This window comes from Polyodon spathula, unplaced genomic scaffold (genome assembly GCF_017654505.1).
Source record: "Polyodon spathula isolate WHYD16114869_AA unplaced genomic scaffold, ASM1765450v1 scaffolds_1438, whole genome shotgun sequence".
Lineage (NCBI taxonomy): Eukaryota > Metazoa > Chordata > Actinopteri > Acipenseriformes > Polyodontidae > Polyodon > Polyodon spathula.
In genome coordinates, this window is record NW_024472918.1 from 219292 (window position 1) to 243894 (window position 24603).

At 40.5% G+C, this 24603-nt stretch overlaps 2 protein-coding genes across 4 annotated transcripts; both read left to right on the forward strand.

The window, feature by feature from the left end:
• The first annotated feature begins 5 nt into the window (after positions 1–5).
• On the forward strand, positions 6–5172 carry entr1 (endosome associated trafficking regulator 1). The gene is made up of 8 exons (XM_041242886.1): positions 6–557; positions 1347–1471; positions 1685–2092; positions 2668–2741; positions 3123–3234; positions 3603–3665; positions 4113–4252; positions 4724–5172. Exons 1-8 carry the CDS (start codon positions 500–502, stop codon positions 4821–4823), a joined length of 1080 nt encoding a protein of 359 aa, XP_041098820.1. The 5' UTR covers positions 6–499; the 3' UTR covers positions 4824–5172.
• A 540-nt stretch (positions 5173–5712) lies between these two features.
• On the forward strand, positions 5713–23787 carry snapc4 (small nuclear RNA activating complex, polypeptide 4). Of its 3 annotated transcripts, XM_041242935.1 has the most exons (27): positions 5713–6758; positions 7390–7546; positions 8146–8186; positions 8417–8549; positions 9408–9442; positions 10061–10204; positions 10543–10668; positions 10887–10965; positions 11109–11190; positions 11455–11556; positions 11722–11794; positions 13220–13384; positions 13917–14067; positions 14192–14298; positions 14961–15055; positions 15418–15512; positions 16338–16423; positions 16725–17204; positions 17615–17704; positions 17980–18136; positions 18478–18548; positions 18888–18944; positions 19557–19601; positions 20134–20158; positions 20569–20957; positions 20997–22457; positions 22837–23787. In XM_041242935.1, the coding sequence occupies exons 2-27, from the start codon at positions 7402–7404 to the stop codon at positions 22969–22971; spliced, it is 4569 nt and encodes a 1522-aa protein (XP_041098869.1). In that variant the 5' UTR covers positions 5713–6758; positions 7390–7401; the 3' UTR covers positions 22972–23787. The 3 variants fall into 3 exon arrangements, with proteins under 3 accessions (XP_041098869.1, XP_041098867.1, XP_041098868.1); XM_041242933.1 differs by having other exon boundaries at positions 20569–22457; positions 22837–23785; XM_041242934.1 differs by having other exon boundaries at positions 7393–7546; positions 20569–22457; positions 22837–23785.
• The last annotated feature ends 816 nt before the right edge of the window (positions 23788–24603 follow it).

A 24603-nucleotide genomic window follows, 5' to 3' on the forward strand; every position in this document is an offset into this window, starting at 1 on the left:
TCAACAAGTCACGTGATGACAACTTGAATTGAGCTGTCAGCAAAGCTGAATTATTATTACTGGTTTTTTTTTTATTTTTATAAAATGAACAGAAGTTAACGCGTTATTACTTTTAAATTTAAAAATATATATTTAAATGAAGAAAAGACTCTCATCTTGATAAAACAAAATCGTAAATGTTTGTTTTGGTTGTTTGCTTGCAACACCGCATCGTTCGTTTTACTTTATAATTAATTGTTTAGTTTGGTTTTCTTGACACATTGTTAGCAGGACCTGTCTATGTTTTATATACATTGAGTTTATTGGAATTAAGGGAAATATTCGGGATATATCGTACCCTAAATTTGTTCGTGTTTTTTTTTTTTTTTTCAGGCATTACATTAGTTAGCACTCGGGTATCAGTCTTAATGAACTAAGGTTTTGTGTATTTTTTATTTTGTATTTTATTTGTTGTACATTTTTAAGCCGTACTAGTACTTAAGGATTACAGTGAGTGACAATGACAACTTCTAAAGCACAGCACACAGGTTCCGGCAAAACTTTGAGAATTGAAGTTGGTAAGTTATGTTTTTCAATGCTAAATATTTACTGATGAATGAGCGAGTGCCTTAATAATGTCTGCTCGACCTGTGATTTTAATTTTGATGTTTTACTTATAGGATGGATCCTTGAACGGGGCGGTTTCTGTGTTTTATTATTATTATTTGAATCATCCAGGTGCTACTCAGCATTTGTACGAGCAGCGGCTACCCCGAGTCCAGTCATTGATGCCGAGTGTTGTATGCTCAGCATCTCTCAATAACTGTTTCGTTGATCACTGTTCAGAGATACCCGCTTCTCTTGACGTGCTGAAATGCTGTCCATTAATACTGATTAAAATAAAATAAAAAGGGTTGAACAGCTATCTGGGAAACTCCAGGCTGATATCTTATTGTTACTGCAAGCTTAAATAGTCCCACTTTTATTTTGTGTGAATAAAATATTTTGTTATTTTACAAAATTAATGTTTATACAAAAAGTCATTGCTGTAATGCATTTTTACATTTGAGAGTGTGTAATGCAACTGCCTTCTTACAGTAATGTACGGCATATCTCATTGATTACAAATTTTGACCACTAACCTCTTTATTCCAGTACAAAAAAGTTAAAGCAATTTGTATCCACCCTTAGGTGTTCAAAATATATTTTGTATGGCTAAATCATTCATCTAATGGGTAATCTTTTGTATTAATATACTCCATTGCTTTTAGTTTATTTAGGCAATGTTTTTGTATTATTATTATTATTATTAGTAGTAGTAGTAGTAGTCGTAGTAGTAAATATTCTCTGATACTTGCTTTGTGTAGATGAACCACAGGAAGAATCAGATGAAATGAATCCCTTTTCATTTAAGCAGTTTATTCGTATTAAGAACCAGCCTACATCTTCAACACAAGATACCAACGAAAAGAAAAGGAACCAAAAGGATAAAGTATTGTACTTTTTTACCTGTATTTTACATGACACTGCACAAACAGGATATTTTTGGAAATCAGTCTACATTGGTTGAAGGACTAGTAGTAACTAAATGAATACTATAATAGTAGTAAATTATATACAGGAACCAGGGGGTGGGGGCATGTTATTGGCAATTGATCTATAGATTAGTGCAGTCCAAGTTCAATAAATGTCTTTCATCTTGCAGAAGCTACTTGGTAGCACCTTTATTGTGGAAAAGGGCACAGCAGCTCCTCAGGGCTATAACTTCAGCCTGGATGTCCAGGAGCCATTCTTTTCAGAACCCACAATGCACAGCCTGTCTGTCAAGGAGGAGGAAGAAGAAGATGAAGAGGAGGATGACTGGAACGGGAGTTACCAGCCTGCTGCCATCGAAGAAGCTCACAAGCTTGGCTCTTCCAGCAGTTTAGTAAATACAACACGCCAGCCACTCGCCTCCCCTTCCACTGAGTGCAATGAAGGGGCTTCCCTTCACTCATGGTGGCTGGAGACAAGCTACACAGATGACTCAATTGCCTCTGACGATCATGAGAAGGAACATGACGCGTATGTGAAGGAAGTGCTATTTCGGACACTGCAACATAACCATGAGAAAGTAAGACAAGCATCATTTATCAACAATAACCCAGTATTACAAAATTAAGAATTTGATTCTACTCTTCAGACTGAAAACACAAACAGCAACCAACTCTCTAGCCCCCATCAGTTTAAGACAAATTAGCAGTCCTCCAAACCCCATATTTTAAGGAGGCATAAATGAGTACTGTTGGGGGTAGAGGGGGACCCAACCACAAGGCTGTGTGTGTGTGTGTTTTTTTTTTGTTTCCCAAAGGAAAGACCAATCAGGTCAAACAGATTTTCTGAAAATAGTTCCACACAAACGATTCAGTAATATTGACTTGTATAATAAAAGCTTGCATAGAAGACATACAAACAGTATTGTGCTCTGTGTTAGCCTGTAAATACACTGGATTAAAGCGCAGGGTTGTCTTGGAAGCCACTCTGCACTAAATCATACTGTCCAGAGTCTCATCTTTACTACACAGTGAATCTTAGTTAAAGGCAGTGTAAGATTTATGCTTTGAACCTGCAACCAACACACACTGTGCAATTTATTTTCATAACCCCGATTTACTTTCTCTAAAGCTTTATATCTTTTATGACTAACAGGTAAAAGAAGAGAACGCCCAGCTAAGGAAACAGGTTAAAGAACTGCTGAAAATATCAAAAGCACAAAAACAAAAGTAAGTCGTATGTTAAGTGGAATTCTACAATCACGTTGTAGACCAGAAACACAAAACGAAACAGCACACCAGATATGGCATTTAGATTCACTAAGACACTGGCACTCATTTTGCCCATGCAGTTTTATAATTGCATATAATTAGTTAAAAACAGCAACACCACAGGTCTCTAAACTCCTGTATTCTTGTTGTTAAGATTCACTTTGCATGTTATTTTCCTTTATCAGTCACCACTCGCTATGATGTGATGACTGAAACAGGATGTACAGGGAATTCATCGATTGATTTGTGTGATTGCTTACTGGAATACAGGGGAAGGTTGCATTTTAATTCCTGTAAAGTGTTGCCAAAACCAGGCATGATCTTTACCTCTCCTGCTAGGGCGATATATCTGGCGGATGAGTTGCAGAAAAGAACAATAAAAGAAGAGAAGGAAGCTCGGGCTCTTGAATCTATGGTTCAGTCCGTGGAGCAGAACCTTCAGCTAATGACAGTGAGTATTTATGGCTTTTAAAACATCTGTTCTATCTAGACCTCAGGCATGCAAGACAACAATCATCTGTTGTGTTTTTTAATCAACAAAGTGTTCCCAGTATTTCAAAGAATATTGTGCTTTTAGCCTCAACAACATTAAATATTTTATGGCCTAATGTCCTGAAAACTTGGCTGCGTCATTCACTTATGTGGTAATCAGATGAAGCAACACACAAAACCTGTAAAAGTATAATCTGCATTTCCGTAAATTTGTTTAATTCGTCTCTGGACAATTCAGACACATATGCCAGGAATTGACACAAATTCTTCACCAGGCTGTCGTAGCTCTGCAGGAATGATTAATGACTTTTTTCCCTTTTGAATTAGAAACGGGCTGTGAAGGCTGAAAATAACGTCATTAAATTAAAACAGGAAATTCTACAGCTTCAGGTATGAAGTTTTAATATTAAAGTACAGACAGTATCAACAGTTAAGTGCAAGTCAGGGGCTTGAGGTTATGTCGGGTGTTGAAGTCTGTCACCGCACATCTTTTACATTATCAAGTACACGACAAGCGCAAACCATTGCGATTACATCGTCCAGCAGAGAAGTGTGCTGGTCAATAGATTTCCATTACCCTTGAAGATACACATGCAGTTGTGGTAGAAAAAGCAAAACACTTTACCGTTTCATTTTCTAGAATAAAAAATAAAAAACCTGTTTTAAAGCATATTCCCACACTTTGCAGGAATGTTCCCCTCCATGCAAACTGCAAATTTCTTCTGTGATTATTGCATTTTATTGTAGAATTTTACATTGTAATTGTTAGCAAGCCTTTTTTTTTTTTTGTTTCAGTATCTGACATTGATATGTTGTTTCCTTATTATTTTTCTGTAGAGTCAGTTTGAGATCTGTAGAGCTGAAAACAAGCAGCTTCGAGCTGGAGAAACTGCGATCTTGAATACAATGAAACACAATGCACATGTTGCTTCAGAGTATCTCAACAAAGCTGCAAGCAGCGCAGAGGCTTCTATAAAGTTAGTATCCAGTATCACCATTGGTTAGAGTCGCTGTGCAGGACACTAATGTTGTGGTTTACATTTTTAGCCATGCAATTATAATTGCTATACCTGGAGGTCTGTTTATGAAAGGCAGTTTGCACTGTTTCTGATATATAGTTACAGTTGATGCAAAATGTGTTCTGATGATGTGCTATTTTGCATCAGATCTTAGCAGTTCTCAGATGCAAAGCAATGTTGGGTGAGGTTAGTACTTGGATGGATCAGCACCAGAGAAAATTGCGTGCTGCCTGAAGTTGTGCTGGTGGATCAGTAGAGGGCAGTCTTCATTTTCACTATTGGCTGTAACTCAACCAGTACCCCAGCATTGTGTTAGGTGACCATTAATATTTTATCCGATTCATATTTTAATATTTTATTGAAAGCAAATTGCAATCCGTGCCATATTTTTCTAATATATAGATTTTTCTTTTTTTTTTTCTTTTACAGGCAGTTGATGTCTGAGGCAGAAACGCTGTGCATGGTGTCCCAACTTCTAAAATCCATCGACAAGATTTCAGAAATATCGAGTGAAAACCAATTAATTTAACTGGGTTTGGCAGATACAATGCAAAATATAACTTGACATGAAAAAGTTATATTAAGCAAATTGCCCACATAAATCCTTTTATAAAGGAAGCATGGCCTTTTTTAACATTAATGGATCAAAGGAAACAATAACAATTGAAAAGGCTACTTAAAATGGCCGGATGCAATGTGTATAGTAAAACCATTCCTGTAGTGATTGATTTGTTTTAACGTGTATTTAACTATTTATATCCTACTTTTTGAGTGTAATCAAGAGCTGGCAAGATTTTTCCGTTTTTTGAACTGTGTGGAAGCATTTTTATATTGTAAAAGAAAGCTTTATAAGATGGAAAATAAACACTTTGAAACCATAAGTGTATTAGACAGTAGTGGCGGCTGGTGGCCAAAATTTGTGGGTGTTCACACCTCAGACGCAGGTGAGGAGGGGTCCTGGGGGCCAGCCTCTGGTAGAAGTACTGACCAGTGGATCTGTTTCTTGTTGGAAATGATATAGAAAGTTTGACCTAATAAAAGACTGATGAGTTACAAACAGTAAAAAAAATGTAATTTAAAAACACCTTGGAAAATAAATGCCCGATTTAAACAAGATTTTAAAAATAATTATATAAATATGTTGAAATAAGACAAATGCATTAAACACACAGAGTGCAAAAAGGGCTTGTATTATTAACATAAAATAACAAAAACAGACACCAACCATATGCTGTTTTTTTAGGCAAAAATCCGTTGAGGTAAGTAAGTATATATATATATATATATATATATATATATATATATATATATATATATAGATATTAGGTGCTGCTACGAACTTAGGTGGAATCACCACCCTCTCTCCCGCCTCATTTTGGCCAGTGTTACCCTTGACCCCTCCCTCTCCTACTCTCAGCACATCTCTAGTCTGGCACTCTCCTGTCGCTTCTTCCTCAGCAACATACACAGACTTTGCCCCTTCCTCACTGACTACGCCACGCAGCTCCTAATTCAGACCCTGGTACTGTCCCACCTTGACTACTGCAACTCCCTCCTGGCCAGCCTCCCTGCCTCTGCTACCCGTCCACTCCAACTCATCCAAAACTCTGCTGCTAGCTTTGTCTTCTCCCTTCCCCGTTTCTCCCACGGTACACCGCTGTCTGCACTGGCTCCCTATCACTGCTCACGTCCAATTCAAAACTCTTGTACTCATCTATCACTGTCTTGACCATTCTGCTCCCTCCTATCTCCAGACTATCATTTCTCCCTACACCCCCTCTCACCCTCTCTGCTCCTCCATCTCTGGCAGACTAGCTGCACCCTTACTTTATTTTATTGTACTTTCATATCTGCTCTTATCTGTATTACAGACTATAGACACGTTGTTCACTGATAGGATATATTAGACCCTCAAACCACGATTTCACAGTGAATGAAACAGCATGCACAAGAGCAACAGTTGCAGTGACCTCCACGTTTTGAATAACGTGGCATGTGTATAGGGTCTGTAATGTACACCACTCGTTTTTAAAAACTAAATGAAATTGTTTCGGATATTTTCTCGCACTTAATAATCACAGCCATTCCACCTTAAACAAATAGTCAGCCGGCCCAATTGTAATCACAAAGACGGAAGTCCCATCACTACAGCATTGTGGGTGCTAAAACGGAATCATTTCTAGAATATAACTTTGCCTTTCTAAATGTGGTACACGTACAAAATTAAAATAATAACCAAAAAAGTTTAATGTTGAACCGAAAGCCGTCTGTCTATTCTTATTAAAAATAGTGTCGCCGGCTTTTAAGAAATCTTATCACAGCAATGCACCACGGGTAATATGCAAATCCCAGAACTGCGCTCCTTTGCAACAACGAAAAACGTTTCGAAGTCGTTCATGTTTAGCATGGGATAAGTAAATTGGGATATTTAAAACAGACTTACCAAGTGCTATGAAAATAACATGTAAGTATGTAACTGCATGATCGAGGCATGCAGCAAGAAAACGCGATGGTGCTGAATTTGAAATAATAATAATTATAATAAAGTCTTGAAAATGTTATTCTATTACCAGTCAGTGTGCAGCTGTATAGTAATATAAAAAGTGGTTGATTGCATTTTGAAGTGTTACGGATCTGATATTGTTCAACTTGGTGTCAGTCTGTTTTTCTTCTTTATCACGTTATGCTGGTTCTGGTATCTGGTTCAAATGTCCCGGGTAAACTGCAGGAGTATCATTGTTAAATCGTCCAGTTTCACATTTGTGCTCGGTATGTTAACAGCATAGTCATCTACTAGGTGTTAGCACCACAAACAGCTTATGGGTTTGTTTGTTTAATAGTTGATTGTTTTTAATAATTAATATCCTGTTTAATTGTTAATAGCTAATTTTTCCAACCTGTTGGTCAGATGATGGAAATAAGACTCCTGTCGCTTAGCAGTTTCGCCCATTCCAGTTTTCACTACAGCAAGCTTGATTAGCCACAGTGTTTAGTTAACAAGCTCAGGTGCGTCTTAAAGTAAAACCGAATGGATCAAACTGCTATGCAGTGGGAGTCTGATTTCCATGCCTGTTACTATTTTGCCTCGTCTGCAGTAGCTGCGGGCAATGGCAAGTGGAGATCTGAATGCGGAAAGGGAGAAGATCCAGTGGGAGATCGAGGAGCTGGAGAGAAATCTGGGTCAGGCTGCTGCTGCTTCTGTTGACGTTTCCTTTTCTGAATCAGAAAATGATGATTCAGATTTGGAGCAAGGTACTGTTTTAACCCGTTCTCTCCCTTGTGTAGCTCAAAAAGTCATAAGCAGAGACTTGACTGTCGGAGAAGCCTAGAATTAGATAGTTTGAATAAAATCAGCAGATGGTTCGGGATCACCCTCTCAGAATGTGGTGACATGTTCGAGGCTTTTTCATAAACCCATGCAATACCACCGGTGTCCTGTTTAAAAAAAAAACAACAAAAAAAAACTTCTTAAGCCTGGGGACGATAGTTTTACAGTTTAACAGTGACATAGGGTAACATGATTCAGCATACAAAATAACAGACTGAGGCATCTCAGTGTCCTGCCGTACAATGGACACAACATTGCTGTGCAAGGCTGAAATGATAAAATATGTGTAATAAACAATCCGTGCACCTTGCAGTCGATCATGCTTGCCTTTGTAGCCGAGAATCACAAGGGTGGTCCTACCCATTGCTGGAAGCCTTTCTTCAGAGTTCCCTAGGCACTTTAGTCCAGCTTCACAGTTTCTTTATTGGGATGAGTTAAGTGTGCTCTAGCAGGCATGCCTGTGCTGTAGAAATTGCTAATTCACTTCATAATCTGTGTGTCATTTTTGTGTTTTTATTGCCAGATGAAAGTACAAATTGTGGTGGACAGCCTCCGACTGGTATGGTAAGGGTCCTCAATGGCCTTCTTATTGTCCTTCTCGGCTGCAGAGGGCAAATCGAGCATCAGATACATTTTGCTCAATAGTATGTTCCATATAGTATTGTTGCAGGATTTATGGGCAAAGTAAAAACGAAGTCTTGGGAACAATACCTAGCAAAATATAACTGTATCCCTTGAGGGTGTTGAAATGGCTAATATATTTAAAAAAATGCGGTGACCGTTTTCTTTGTAAGTCCGCTGCGGAGCTGTCTGCAGAGAGGGAGAAGATCCAGAGAGAAATCGAGGAGCTGGAGCGCAGTCTGGGTCCTGCAGCTGCCTGTATGGATGTGTCCCCTCTTGGATCACAGGAAGAGGATTCGGAGGAAGGTATTTTACAGATATAGACCACTACAGATGCAGATTTTAACACAGTTTCAGTATTTTAAAAAAAGAACCACAGGCTGGGGTCCCCAAGTGGCTCACCTGGTAAAAGCACGGCAGCAGGGTGTCATACTATCAGGGGAGCGCAGGTTCACGTCCTAGCTGTGCCGAGTCACCAGTCTGCGTTGGGGATTCCAGAGGGATGTGAGCCAATCACATTGGCTCTGGCACTCCCTCGGGCTGGGGAGGCAAAACCCTCAGGGGCTCCTCATGCCACTACAGCGGACCCTACCAGCCAGGCACCCAGTGAGCTTAGTGCTGACGCCTGCAGGGCTGGCCTTTGTCCTCCAGAGGTCGGTAGCTCGCGGACATCCGCTGTCGAGTTCCTGGTTGTCGTGGGATCGGAGGACACCTTCAGAACCTTCAGTTCTGCTGTGGGGAAAGGGGAAATAATAATTGGACATTCTACATAAAAAGAAACAATAAAGAACTACAAGCCAGTTTAAAGAGTTGTTTAAGTAGAGATTTAGACCACTGACAGTGGAATATTCAATTGGGACACATTTAAATATTTATTAACCCAGTTGACGTCATTTAAAATACACACAAAGTTAATGAGTGACCCATTTTCAGTTTAAAAACCTTGTTCTTCTTTTACCCTTTTTGAAAATGACTGTTGGGTCTGTATAACAGAAAAAATGTAGGGTGCTGTTTGTTTAATTCTGCATGACCAATTTAATGTTACTGTGGTTTAATGCAGCAGAGAGGGCATTTTATTAAACAAGTCAATGCCTAACAGTGTAGTCCACCATATGAAGCTTTTATAAAACCAAGACAAGAACAAGGGTTTCTTCTGTGTTCTAGATGAAGAGGCTGATGGCCGTCTTGTGGTGGACACGGTGAGTGGTCAGAGCGCTTTACTTTTCTCTTTCTTGAAATTCTGAGTAGAGGGGTTTAAAGTGAGGTCCTCTCAAATCTTTAAAGCTACTGCAACAATTATCAAAATGGGCTTTAAAGTCTTGCTTTCCTTTATAAAAGTTAACCACAGATTTTTAAACTGTATTTTTTGCAGTTTTTATAGTATGAATTTACAGTACGGTGAATGATGAATTTTGTGTATCCCGGTTTGCCGTGTTTATTAATATGCTTTATCATACTTTGTTGTTCTTTACAATGCTTACCTATGTTTTACCGTGCTTTAACTATGCTTTATTACATTTTACTATTCTTTTACTGTGGTAAGCTTTTATAAGGGTTTTTTTTTTTTTTTTTTCAGAAGTCTTTCACTCTTACCAGGTGCTTTTATCCTTCTACAAGACTGATAGATTTTGACTTTTTCCATGCAAGTCTAGGGATGGAGGTGAAACCCCCAATGTGTAATAGTTTGATCCAGTTTATACTGTGTGAGTCTAAATATCCACCTGGGGTGGGGAGACTCAGCTCAGTTGTGAAGCAGGAATGGCAGCAGTGTCACACACTGCTGGTTTAACCAATCCCCTGTATGTGTCTGTGCCCAGGGGGGTGCAGACGGAGAGGAAGAAGACCTTGGGCTTCCTGAAGACACTGAGACCTGTCTGCAGATCAACCTGGTGTACCAGGAGGTGATCGAGGAGAAGCTGCAGGAGCTCGAGATGCTGCTGGCTGAGAACAGAGAGCAACAGGTGAGAGAGATACGCAGGGCAACTCAAACTGAGTTCACCTTCTCCGGAGGTGCGCTTTAGAATTGGAACCTGACATAAGCCAACTGGTGCAAAGGTTGACAGACAAAGGATTTAGCAGATTAAAAACAATGCCAACGTTTTACAGGTATTTCCTATTCCCCTAGTTGGATATCAGTAGTCTTCAGGACAAAACACTTTCACTAATTTTTAAACACAGAGAAAAACATGTTTTGTGGTCTTAAAATCGCTGCTCTGTACTCACAAAGGGACACCAGTTGGTGCTTCGTACGCTCTAAAGACTTGACATGTTGTAAATGTCTCCCTCTTCATCCCGGCAGAATGAAATCCTCTCCCAGGTGTCTGCTTCACAGGCTGACAGGACGGATGGAACCAAGCTACCACCATCCAACCTGTTTTTAGGGCACTTCTTGAAACCATATTTTAAGGATAAGACAACTGGCCTTGTAAGTAAACCTTGTTCATTTTAGTTGCTATGGTGAAGATTCAGCTGAACAATTCTGTTTCTAGATTTCCAAATCCATACTGTCCTTCAGTTTGTTTTGCTGTTATTACTGCCATAATACTGCATCTAGTGCTGTGAGCACTAAATTAAAAAAGTACCAACGGTAAAATAATAAGGTGGTTAAATTCCATGCATTCTGCCCTTTTCTTTGTATCCCAGGGTCCACCTCCTAATCCAGATACAAAGGAGAAGATGGCTCAAGGAATTAAGTCCTTTGAAGATCTTGGGGTGAGAAAATGTAAGTTTCCATAGGATTTGATGTGTGTTGTATAAGGTTGGACCGTACATGATATCCCCCAGAACTGGACTGCTGTGTAAAGCCATGGGCATTACAGGGTTAATGACAGAAGGCTTTTGCTCATTGAATGTGCTCCTTGGCAGGGAAAGCCTGGGAAAAGGCCTTGCTCCGTTCATCGGTGGTAAGCGACAGCTTGAGACGTTTGCTCCAGCCAAAATTATCAAGGTAAGCTTACTGGAGTATTTATACAGTGCGTTGTAAAATGACATACATATTTGTTTGTACTGAGTTCTGGTCTAACAAGGATGTATACCCTAGCTAGTGTCTTCTTGTATAACGTTCTGGCAGCACTCCTTGAGTTTCTTACCTAACAGGGTGTAAACATTCTGAACAGCATAGGAATTTCATAATTGGCTGGTTCAGCTTCTGACACGTACAAGCCCTAATGGGACGAGAGATCGGTGTAACGTATTGCTTTTTGTCTTTAAGAGTTGAATACTTGACCCAGAAAATGGAAAAGGCCAGTGGAATGGAGAAACAGATCCTTGAAAAGCAGATCGATGAAGCAGAGAAGGAAATTGAAGACATCAGGTACGCCGTCAGTGTTTGTTTCTTCACTGCACACTGTAACATCTTCACAGAGTTCGGGACAGGTGACATGCATTTACTGCCAAGGTGGAAGTAAATGTACAAAATAGATGACTGTGTGTACTGCATGTTGATAGTCCATCTTTTTTTATTTATTTTTTTTAATAGCCGGATGCCTGATGAAGAGTTGATTGGGGGCCGCGAACAAGAGCATGACTGGGAAAAGATTGCAAATATTGATGTAAGTACAGGATCAGCTGCATCATGTAAATACATTATACAGGGTCTAAAACTGTTCTTTCCCTTGTCTAAGTCTACTGTTGCACTAAGCCACTAGTTGCTTGAAAGTTACAAAACCAAGTTGCTACTGCAACAATATTATTAAAACAGACATCCATGCTACACGCACACACACACACACCTACCACCTGATTGTATGCCGTGGGCAGTTAAAAATAGCAAACCACGTGGAAGAGAGCCATGTGTAAGAGGTAACACTTAAGTATTTAAGTAGATGTGCACTTTGGCTAATGAGTTCAGCTCTTTGTTGGTGCTGTTCTCATAGTTGTACTTGCAAATTTAGGTAGTGTGATGTAATTTACTTGTGTGATGTTGAATTATGTATTATGTATAGAAGGTGTTCATAAGTGTGAAATAAGTGTATGAAAGATAAGTTCAATGGTTTCGATTTTATAGAGAATATATATGTACTGATCTATATTTAACTTATGGTAACATAAGGTCATGGCTGGGTGATCAACATAATAACTTGTATTGATGGAAATTGGTTTATGGCCAATTTCATAAGAACAGATGAAAGGGAATAGAAGGGTAGTTATATAGACAACCCGGAGTTAAGATTCGACCACCTCCAGATCTCCTGTCCACGACCTGAAGGAGTCGTACACTGTCACCTCCCAGCAGAAAAAGGTAACTTATCTTAAATCTGCTGTTTGATGTTAGTGACTGTCTTACAATGTAAGTTTAAGACGGGTATGTTCTTTGGACTCAAAGTAAATGTAACCTCGGTAAAGTTTCAGTTATGAGTCATTCCAGTCTCAATTATACTGTATTGATAATCATGGATAACACTGTGTAACAAAAAAAAAAAATTTTTGTTCCTGGGTAGTAAGTGTTATTTCCTAATTGCTTATGCCTCAAAAGTATAGAAAATGGCTATTATTCCCCACAAACTGTCCCCACAAATACTGTATTTACAGTATAAAATGTGTAAATCTCGAAAAACTACTCACTTCTAAATCTTTTGTAGTCATTTTTTTATTACTTTAGTATAAATACATGTTAATTTGGATTCATATGTTGTTTTTTCTGACTTTATGTGAACGAAAAGACACACATTTGCCCATCTTCCCATTGGAAATAGTGATATTTTGAAATATCAATGTCCTGGTCACAAAAGCAAAGTTTGTTGGGAATAATAGCCATTTTCTATACTTTTGAGGCATAAGCAATTAGGAAATAACACTTACTACCCAGGAACAACAATTGTGTTACATAGTGTAATGTCAATAATAGAAGTCATGCTGTAAGGGTGAGAAGCTGACCCACAGTCCTGCAGCTCCCGCTCCCACTTGAGAAGGGGATAGCAGTGCACTGGGATTCACGGAGTGCCTCGTTGCCTCTTTGCCCTGCTCTCCCCCTGTAGTTTGAAGGCTTGTGCAAACCAGAGGAGCTGAGGAAGTACTGGCAGAACCACCTGCACATGGACATCAACAAGAAGAAGTGGAGTGATGAGGAGCTTGAGCGGCTGAAGGAGATCGCAGCCAATCACAACCACACCAACTGGGATAAGATTGCGGAGGAGCTGGGGGTACTGTCCATTGCATTAGGCATTCTTTCATCGTTACTGCTTCTGCAAGTGTTAGGATCAGGAGAATTTACTACAAGCGTTAGACCGAAAGGCTGTTTTGAATGTGGTCAGCCCTGAATTGCCCGTTGTACAGTGTTAATATTGGGCAATGTAATGCAACTGATACCAAAATACTGTAAAAATCTCTATGCCCGCTGCCACTGTTTATTCTTTTAGCGATTTTCAGGTAGCGCTAATTTTAGCAATGAGAAAAAACAGTAACAGACTGTGGGTTAAAGGTTAATCAGAAGACATTCTGCAAATCATTTATTTATTTATTTATTTATTTATTTATTTGCCTTTATTCAAGGCATTAAATGAGCCCAAGTGGCTTTATATAATACATTACAATATGCCTGGCTTTAACCAGGATTTGCTTATCACAGGAGAGAAGGAGTGAGTAAACGCTTTGTTCCTTCAATCGGAAGTGGATAAACTCGGTTTACCTTCCACTACACCACTGAGCTTGTCAGACAATCTGTTGCCTTTGCAGACAAACCGGAGACCCTTCATGTGCCTGCAGATGTACCAGTTGTTCATTAACACAGAGCTGAGAAAGAGGTGCTTTACCAAGGAAGAGGATAAGGTGCTGATGGAGCTGGTGGAAAAAATGAGAATCGGCTCTCACATCCCGTACACCAAAAGTAAGGCTGTCCTTTCCGGGTGCCCTTGGAAACAGGAGTTCTCTCCGGTCAAGTGCCGAGGATTTGATTCAGCATGGTTAAAGCGACCTGCACTGATTTCTAATGGCTAACCGCTGTGTTTTAGTTTCCTATTTCATGGAGGGAAGAGAAGCGGCGCAGCTCATCCATCGCTATACGCATAGTTGCGATCCGGCTCTGAAGAGGGGGTCGTGGTCAAGTGAGGAAGATGCGGTCAGTTCAATTCCTGTGCAGTTTTTTTTACCTTTACAGTGTGGCAGTGGTCTTGAGGCTGGGGCACCTCTATTGCCTTGTTTCAAATGCCTTTCCCCGGGTATAGCTGAGCTGGATGGTCTGGGCGAGGTGTAGCTGGAGGGTGTTTTCTGACGCTCCGCTATACCTCAGCTACACCTCACACAGTACAGTTTCGTATCGCATACCCAACAGGGCCAAACTGTGCTGTATGGAAGCACATCATCGAAAGGCGTGTGCTAGAGAGACAAATTGTTTTGAATAATAGCAGTTGTAAGCAAAGGATATGTTCAAAACGGGCTTCCGAGTGGCGCATCCGGTAAAGGCACTCCGCGTGGAGTGCAGGATGCTCCCCATAGCCTGGAGATCGTTGGTTCGAGTCCAGATTATGCCATCACCAATCATGGCCGGGAGTTCCTGGGGGGCATATATAAATATATATACATTTCCATGAAGAAATATCCATTATATCCAGGTGCAGTGGTCAAATTACTCTAAACAACAAAAGATTTCACATTTTAAAATGTCTTTGATGAATTGTATTCTAACTTATTTGCTGTACACCTCTTTGGAAAAACCCATTTCCAAACTAGTACAAAAGCACTTGTTTGTTTGCGCTTCACTTGTCTTTTCTGTTCTCTAAGTTGTTAATAAAAGCAGTTGCTAAGTTTGGCCCTCGGGAGTGGTGGAAAATTCGAAATGAGGTCCCAGGAAGAACCGATGCACAGTGCAGAGACAGGTAAACACGTTCAATAACATAATTTCAGCCAGCAGGGAGTAGCATGACTATCAGCACAAAAAACAGGGAAGCGCTAATGCACCCTTTCTAAAGAGGCTGGGTGGCCCAGCGGCTAAAGAAAGTGGCATGTTACCAGAAGGTTCCAGGTTCAGTCCCAGCTCAGCCACTGACTCGCTGTGTGTGACACTGAGCAAGCCACTTAACCTCTTTGTGTTCCGTCCTTTGGATGAGATGTGAAACTGAGGTCCTATTGTAAGTGACTGCAGCAGCAGTTGTGATGCATAGTTCACCCCCAAGTCTTTCCAAGTCGCTTTGGTTAAAAGCGTCTGCTAAATGGCCGTATATATTTCTTTCTTTCCCAGGTATATGAACTGCCTGAGTGAAGATGTTAAGAAAGGGAAATGGAGCTCAGAAGAGGAGACTTTGTTCATTGACCTGGTTAATAAGCATGGAGTTGGTAAGAAATGTGGAAAAGCAATTTGCACTGTTTTTATGGGGGAGTGATGACCCTGCTGGTGAACCCGCTGCTTCCAAACCATTATACTGCATGCGTGTTGTACGTTACTGTGGTGGAGTTAATGGCATTCTCTTCTAGCTCTGTGACAGGATAGCAGCGAGACAGAGGCTCAGGAGCCAGGAAGCTGCAGTTTGAGAGCCAAATCGCACATTTAATAAACAAAATAACACCTGATACAAACAAAAAGGGCACAAGGGCCAAAATAAAGGGTTGAACAAAACACAACAACGTAGGCCTGGGCATCCGCCTTCACTACGTACAAAAACGAAAATGTGCAAACCAAACTCCTCCTCCCAAATGGAGCCCTGGGCTCTCCTTTTATGTGTTGTGGCTGCTCCCGGTTAGCACTCAAGCATTCATTTAAGGAGCAGCCACATTCGTACATGTTTTTGGCAGGGACAGGAATTAACCCCATCCCTGCCAACCGCCACCAAAACACCATAAAAAACACCACACCGTTTACAGGCAGAGCTTGGGCCCTGTCACAGTGTTGCTGATTGAATTCAGAACGTTTCTTCGCGTAGTGGCAGTCAGCAGCCAGTCAGAATGTTTATTATTCAGGGCATGACCTTTGGCAATCCAGTTAGTAAAAGGTTACACATTTTTATTAAGAGTGCATCCAGCAGGCTGCTCTTTGACAGCCGATAACAGTTTTGTAATTACCATAATTTCAGAAACTGGTGTTTGAAAATAATCTGTAATATCACTGCCTGGGTTTCATTAACATTTACCCATTGTTTCTGGATGTTTTGCTTTAATTTGCAGGCCGCTGGGCAAAAATAGCCTCAGAGATTGGAAACAGGACAGACTCACAGTGTCTACATAAATGGAACACCCTGACAAAACCAAAAGTGAGGGCTCCCTCTTTTCATAGTATTGAAGAACACCAGTACAGTAGACCACAAATCCAATGTAGTTTTAACTGTTTCACTATTAATGGCCAATAAAAAAATATTGTCTACTGCAAAAAGGTAGTAATACTTAAAGCTCTAGGTGACAGATTGAAAATGAAAAGTTTTATACAGACTACTAAGTTATTGCTCAAGAGCCAACGGTTCAGAATGTTTAACATATCTTTGTCAAGGGAAAGTGTGTTTAAAAACAAAGTGTTAAACTATTGGTTAATTTGCATTTGTGTTTCTTCTGTTTTAGAGGAGAAGATGGAAAGTAAAGGAAGTCAGAGCGTCGAGATTGGGGACAATGAAAAGTAAGACCAGTAAGATGAAGAGGAAAGCGTCTCTGGTGGGGAAGGGCAAGCTATCGAGCTCTGACTCCGAGGAGATGGAGCTGTCAGACAGCGTTGAGGAGTTGTCGGGCAGTGAGGGCGATGATGAGACAGAGGAGGAAGAGGAGGAGGAGAAGGAGGAGTACTGCATGCCCAGTATTGACCTGTGGATCCCTGTTGGCCCTAAGATTCCTGAGGGCACCAGGTCTAAACGGCCTGCTAGAAAGACAGCAGCGCCCCCCAGCCCCGAAGCTCAACCCCAGAGCGGAACAGCGCACGGCAGGAGGAACAGAGCTCCATCCCGTAGCACCGCTGTCTCTTCTGAAGGCAGTGCCGTGCTCAAGGGCCCGGGATACCTGGCTAACCGCAACCTGAACACCAGCAGCGCTGCTGAACTGGCTGCCATGGTAACTGCTTTCCATTCCCAATTGATTTCAAACAGGCCACAGAGAAATACTAACCTAATGTGTTGTGAATCGCTTCAGTGCCGAATGCAGCATTTAGACAACAGAGGAGATGACAAGTTTGTATTGATGTGACAGAGGCTGTCTTTATCAGTGTCTTCATTGATCCTCTCCAGTTTTGACCGAATCCAGGTGTGCCTAGAATGGATATGATATTTATTTATTGATTCATTCATTCATTTATTCATTTATTGTGGACAATCGGTTTTATTGGTCGAACAACATATGGAGAGGATTATTATTATTATTATTATTATTATTATTATTATTATTATTATTATGTTATTATTATTATTATTATTATGTTTAATATATTATTCATGTAAATTTATTGATTGCATTTATTATTACAGATTTCCCAAACAGGAAACAAAATATTGAAGTTTTCCTTTACAGAAGTGAGGAAGCTACTGAGACCTAAATGTACACTCCAGGAGAAGACGGTAAATCCTGTCTACTGCCGTCTGTTTATTACCAGTGCAATATATTATCACACACCGATATGTGTCTCAAGATAGTTTTGGGCAGTACTGCAAATGAAGCTGGCAGCCAGGTGGCATCATGATGTAGGAACGTGTGTATTTTTGAAAGGAATAATGAGGCATCATTGTGTTTAAGAACAGTGCTATTTTAAATATTTTAGTCTGTCTTGCCATGTTTGCTGGTATCTTTACAGACATTTCCTCTGTTAACCCTGGCTCTGCGTTTTGCTTTTCAGGGGACAAAGAAAGGTGTGGTGAAACAGAAAACCACCAGAACTTTTGTCTCCAACCTGCAAAGCAAAAACCTGAACCAAAAGCTCATGATGGCAGTAACTCCCTGGATGGGGAACCTTTTAATGCCCTTAAACAATGGCAGGTGTAAGCGCACTGAAGGTATGTGCATCGTCCTTAACATTAAGATATGTAGAGAATACACCATGGACCTTTATGGAGTACTGTAGTTATTCCATGAATGAGGGTGGCTAGGTTGCCTCCAGCCATACAGCCATCCTCATGAGGGAAATCTGTTTTATATAGCAAGTACAATGCATGGAAAAGAAGGTGTGTTTAAATCTTTTGTTGCTGGCGTTATCTTCCTTTTCCAATAGAGGGCGTCCCATCCTTGTCCCGGTCAAAGTAGCATCTAACACCACTGTAGCAAATACCATATTGCAATTGGTTGCAGTTTTAATAAAAGCCTACTACTTATCTGTTGTTTTTTTTTTTTTGCGTAGCTGATGTCATTAGAGAGAGAGCTGAGAAAATTGGTCTTGCCACCACGCCAGTGTTTACTCTGCTTATTACAGTGAGTGTTTTTTTGCTATTTTTTTTTATTACGCTATAATAATTGTTTTCTTCATATTATCAATGCATGTTTGAACTCAGTAATAAAAACAGTACCACACACCCAAAAGAACGGCCACCAAAATGCTTAACGTTTGTAAGCTTGAGAACTACTGGGCATGTTGTTGGATAGTCTCTTTAGCTGCACTGTCGTGCCTGCCGCTAGCTCATTGGTTCTTGTTTTAGATTGCGTGGGATCTGTTCTCACAGTGTTGGGTTCAGGTTTGGGTGAATGCGGGTCCAAATCTAGCTAGAAGATTTAGAAGACAAAACTTTAACATTGCTTCTCTCCCTGACTCAGATGTTTCAGATTGACGCAGAAGGCTGTCGGAAGGTCATCGAGGAGAGAGCGAAAAGGGTAAGTGTGGAAGCAGCAAAATGTGTCTTGTTTACTGTTGCTGTTCTACCAAATGATGGCGCCCATCCTGAAATGGTAATGCAGTATAAATACCTTGGTTTATGGCTTGAATGAATGCTACATTTTGAATCGCATATTGAGCATCTGGTACACAAATGCAGAGTTAAACTTGGTTTTCTATACAGGCAGTGTTTCTCTCTGCTCATTTTTGATTGGTAACCCAAAAGATATTCCCTTTAGTAGACTGTCCTTCATATTTACAGAAGTGCATCACATACAATACAATTGAAAGTTAGTGATTTTAGCAGGGTTTTTTTCTTTTACAGTAGCTTAAGTAGTACACAATTAACACAAAAATAGATCATGGTGCCGCATGGACACGTTCTCATACCAAACAATACACGTACAGCACGCACTTGACACTCTGCAAAAGCAACTAAAGACTTCAAATTCAGAATTGTAATGATTGTAGTGCACATCTTGGACTGCATACTCGCTCCTGTCGCTAGCTCATTGTTCATTGGTCCGGTCCGGTGGGATCTGTTCTCACAGTACTGGGTTCAGGTTAGCGTGAAGGTGGGTCCAAACCTAACTCCTTGAATCATGTTTCAGATAAAGGCAGAAGGCTGCCAGGTCATTCAGGAGAGAACTAGAAGGGTAAGAGAAGTAACAGCATGTATCTCTGGGCATGTACTGTACTATATGTATGTATACATACGTCACCTGCATACAGAACACATTGTTCGATTTGTATGTGAATGCATGGGAGCACATTATTATAAAACAGTAGTCTCAGATGCTGCGCTCTGATTGTAACGCCCCTGCTCGCACGTTTATGCTCCCTAGAACTTCACCACAGTTAATTTACACAATCATTTTGCAGCTTTGCCATTCATTTCCCATGCTCATACTATGCATTTACTACAGTTGATCATGACGTGCCATGCCTTGTAATATGCTTTAACCTGCCTTGGTATTTATAGTGCTTGCGTATGCTTTGCCATGTTTTCTAGAATATTACAGAATTTGGAGTTTAGAGATGCAGCTCAAAATGCTTCTTCCTCCTACAGTAGAAGATCTTGTATGCCAAGGAAGATTTGTGTCTCATTTCTAATTGAATGCAATGCAAAGCAGGACTCTGTACAATATGTTTAAATGGATATTTATGTCATTATTTTCTGTTTTACAGGGAACCCCCAGTTATTATAACTCAGGTATGTCACCACCCCAAGCTTCACGGCTATGTGGAATCATTAGATTTCATTAGATTCTTTTCAAATACCAGTAACACACTGTGTAAAAGGTATTGTGAATTCATCCATTCTTTACTTGGATATGAGTTCAAACCAAAGTCATTAAAAAATAGTGTTAAAAAAAGTTCTTAGCTAATTAATATGAAGTTCCCAAATAGTCATTTAGGCATTGGATGTGGCAGGTTATATTTTTAATTAAGGTTCTGGTCTATAAGTTAAGGAAAGAAAGGTTTGATTTTAGAAAACCAATAGCAAGCCTATTTATTTTTAGATGAACAGTTGTTTACCGTACAGGGGATGGTACGGTAAACAGGGGATGGTTCTTGACTGGTCATGTTGTTGTTGTTGTTGTTGTTGTTGTTGTTTTTCAGTCAAGAATAACAGAAGGCCACTGATATCTCCCACGGCCAGTTGTGTGAGAACGGTGGCTCAGATCTTGTATGAAAAACGTCTCAAGGAAGCCAGGATGAGGCAGAGAGACTCTCCTCGTACTAGCATCCTTCTCATGCCCAGTATGGTCGTGCCTCAGACAGTTGTTATCCAGCAGCCTTTGACACAGGTCACTCCTGAGCAACACAGTCCTTCTCCAGTCATTCCCACTGGGGTCACAGCTGAAAAGCCCAATGCCTGTGGAGGAGAGGTGACAGGAAAGACTGCAGGCGATAAACATGGAAAAAAACCACCAAGAAAGAGACAGAGAACAAGCAAGACCAAACCTCCAGAGGGTGACTCGAGCACCCCTTCCACAAACCCCATCCAGATTCCTGCCTCAAATACTGTTTCTTCAAACCCCATCCAGATTCCTGCCTCAAATACTGTTTCTTCAAACCCCATCCAGATTCCTGCCTCAAATACTGTTTTTTCAAACCCCATCCAGATTCCTGTCTCAAATACTGTTTCTTCAAACCCCATCCAGATTCCTGCCTCAAATACTGTTTCTTCAAACCCCATCCAGATTCCTGCCTCAAATACTGTTTCTTCAAACCCCATCCAGATTCCTGGAGCTACGCCTTCTCCTATGACCATCAGCTGGATGTTGACCCCACAAGGTCTAGTTCCTGTCGCTTCCCAAGCCCCGATAGCAATGCAGGCCCAGAATGCACCCCAGTCCGCAGTTGTGGTGCATCTGAACCAGCAGGGTACTCTGCAAAGCTCGGCTACTGACACTCCAAAGAGATATATTGCCAGCACCACAACAAGCCCAGCGCTGCCTAAACCTTCCGGAGCCACAGTTAATCCAGCCATAGACATTGCTGCCCATGGAAGCATCACCAACGTAGTCACTGCTGCTGGGCAGGTACTAAATCCTGTCTCTCTGGTTTCCACTCCCTCAAGTTCCCCTTTACCGACCAGTTCTGCAGTGGGCACTGCCACAGTGCAGACTTCTGGCACAATCCTGTCTAGTCCTGGACAAATTCAGATCAATAGGTCTGCAGTAGCAGGCCTTGTTCAGCCAAACGCTCTTCAAGCGAGACCTCTTTTGTCTAATCTGCAAGGGTTCAGATTGGTCAGGGTGGTGTGGCCCGCTGACCAGGGAACTGTCAGCAATCTTCCAGTAAGAACTGGGTTCCCTGTCAACCAAGTCCAGCAGGTATCTACAGCCCAGTCAGCACAAATACCTGTGAGGGTGGTTCATCAGCCACATCCGTCAGGTTTGCCACCTTCCCATACTCCAGCTGCATCCAACTCATCTTGCCACCCCCCAGGTCCTCCGAGTACTTCCACCGCCAAGGCTGATAAAGTCAGTGTGGACCTGAACCTGATGTTCCAGGAAGATGAGGATTTGGTGAAAGAATGGCTCAGGGGGAAAGGAGGTGTCAGTCTACCTAAGCTGAATGTGGCGGTTCCCTATCTGCCTCCTTCGGTCTTCAACTTGACAACGCTATTGCGACTCCTTGAGCAGAAAAAATCTTTGGAGGAAAAGGCCTCGATTCTCATCTCTGGGGCAGGACGTGAAGATGGCAGGTCGGAGACCCAGGTGGATGCTATTAGAAGTTTAGTAGCAGAAAAGCTGGAGAACAACCCGGCTTACCTTCTGCTTAAAGCAAGGTTCCTGGCGTGTTTCACTCTTCCAGCATTTCTAGCAACCGTCCCTCCTGTGAGTGTCACAACTACTGCCCCAAAGTTCCAGGACGACCCTGACTTTAAGAAGAAGTTTAGGAAAAGCCAAGACAAACAGGGTGCAGGTCCAGCTAAAAGTCCTAGACCAAAGGGACCCATGGAAGGCTGTTTAGAAACTGCTCCATCCAACATAAAGGAGGTGAGATTTCTTAGATCTCTTACACAAGTGTACTGCTGTGTACCCTGGTAAAAACGTAGCAAAGTGGATAAGAACAGATCTCTATGGTAAAACACCCAATCCTTGGCCTCTCTCTGTAAGGGTGTCCGATAAGGTGTTAAGTGCTGGTTTTGTGATGTGAACATTGCCTGATTTAAACAGTCGACATGTAATGCTTTACCTCCAACATTACCAAACGCTCATAAGTTCCAAGAAAATGCTGAGACTTCAGGATATATTGGAATCATGGCCTTTTAATGTTATTTAATACTCAGAAGATTCCATACCAGCAAGTGATCAAATGTGCGAGTGATTTCGGAAATCAATAGAGGTGCTAATGAACTCGCTGTGTGTTTTTCAGAAAAGCGCTGGAGAAAGTTCCGCTCTCCTGGGGACTGAAGGAGCGGCGGCCACTGAATTCATCGGGATGAGGACAAGAAGAAGTACCCGCTTAAAAAAAAAGAATGTAGAAAAAGAAGATGGTTTACAAGGTTGATTTCAAAACCTTTTTTTTTTTTTTTTTTTTGGTTCTTTTTTTTTTCAGAAATAGGAAGTGGAAAGCAATTGTCTGTCGAGACTTGCCATGATTCATTGATCGCAGGTTTCATGAAGCAACAAAAATGTTCTGCAAGTCTAGTAATAGATTCTTCTTTAGCTTTCTGATTTGAAGATTGGTAAAGCTTTCTTGAGTTTGGCAGGATGGGCTGCTCCCTGCACCCATTATGGCAATCAAATGAGTTAATACAGTCCTACTCATAGTCATGTCAAAATTGCCTGAACAACTTAAATGAAAGCATTAGTGGAAAAGCTGGCCTGCTTGTCTCCATTTCTTTTAGGTTTTACCTCAGAAGTCATGGCTCAGTGTTATGGGTGATAGAAGATAGCTTTTAATACTGGCAGAGTACTAATCAAAATCACTCTTTTGACAGACATGAAGGGAGTCTTGTGAAGATAAAAAGAGCTGTAAATAGTGAAGCACCGTTGGAATTAGTCACTTCGTGCTTTTTGTTTTTTGCGTAAGCTGACGTCTTACTTGTTGTTGTTAAAAATCTGTTAGCGGATTTCAGTATTGCCATCAGAGGTGTTGAGAAACCTTCCTGAGCAATGCTCAATTAAATCATAAATCAGTTCAAGTTTGTGGACTTGTTAAAAACAATATTACATTTGAGAAAAATAATACTGGATATATTTGTGCATGTAAAATAAGATTATAAAAAATTATCCAACTGCATGTACCAAAAGCTTCTGTCAAGGGTATGCAGATTACTACTGGTAATATATATATATATATGTGTGTGTGTGTGTGTGTGTGTGTGTGTGTGTGTGTGTATATATATATATATATATATATATATATATATATATATATATATATATATATATATATATATATATATATATATATATATATATTTTTTTTTTTTTTTTTTCAGAAAACACAAAAAACAAATAAATATTTTGTTGTAAAATAAAGAGCATAACTTGAACAAAATAAATCATTGTAAAAAATAAATAAAATAAAATGCTAGCAATATTGTGTATTGACATCTGGAACATTTAAACATTTGAATAAAATGATTTATTACATTGAAAATGTACGTGTCTTCAATTTTAAAATCTTCTCAGGTGCAAAATAATGACACCATCTGAATTCCCAAGGCCAGATGCCCACCATTTTCATTATTTTAAGTTTGGCACAGGAGGATATAGTTTCTTATTTTAAAAATACAGTTAGGAAGTTGGTGAGTCTATTGAGAAATGAAGTATGGTTTTGATGTTATGGAAGGCCCAGATGGTGGGCTTCAACCCTCAGTTAAGCAACTGACTCATTTGTGAAAATGATTTTCTTTGTGCCACAATGACCTGTCTGGAGGACTAGACAGAAAAAAGACCTCACAGGAAATATTCTGTATAGAGAACCTGGGCTAAGCCTTCAGTGAAAGCACTTTTGCTACAAAACATAACTTGACCCATACTTGAAGGTGTGCAGAAGCCCTGCTGCTGTAAATAGTGTGTGTGTGGAAATGTAGGAAATTGACAGGGATGTAGTTAAATATATCCCTGCCAGTAATCTCAGGTGTGGCCATTCCACAAGTAGTACTAATTGGGAAGTGGCCAGTCTGGCGGA

What these genes read in the sequence shown, in the direction of transcription:
- snapc4 (XM_041242933.1), top strand. Translation starts at nt 7,402, where the DNA reads ATGGCAAGTGGAGATCTGAATGCGGAAAGGGAGAAGATCCAGTGGGAG. An exon ending in TGATTCAGATTTGGAGCAAG is followed by an intron (nt 7,547 to 8,145) that starts GTACTGTTTTAA and finishes TTTTATTGCCAG; the next exon opens with ATGAAAGTACAAATTGTGGT. An exon ending in CTGCTGAACTGGCTGCCATG is followed by an intron (nt 17,205 to 17,614) that starts GTAACTGCTTTC and finishes TTATTATTACAG; the next exon opens with ATTTCCCAAACAGGAAACAA.
- entr1 (XM_041242886.1), top strand. Translation starts at nt 500, where the DNA reads ATGACAACTTCTAAAGCACAGCACACAGGTTCCGGCAAAACTTTGAGA. An exon ending in TGCAACATAACCATGAGAAA is followed by an intron (nt 2,093 to 2,667) that starts GTAAGACAAGCA and finishes TATGACTAACAG; the next exon opens with GTAAAAGAAGAGAACGCCCA. An exon ending in AGAACCTTCAGCTAATGACA is followed by an intron (nt 3,235 to 3,602) that starts GTGAGTATTTAT and finishes CTTTTGAATTAG; the next exon opens with AAACGGGCTGTGAAGGCTGA.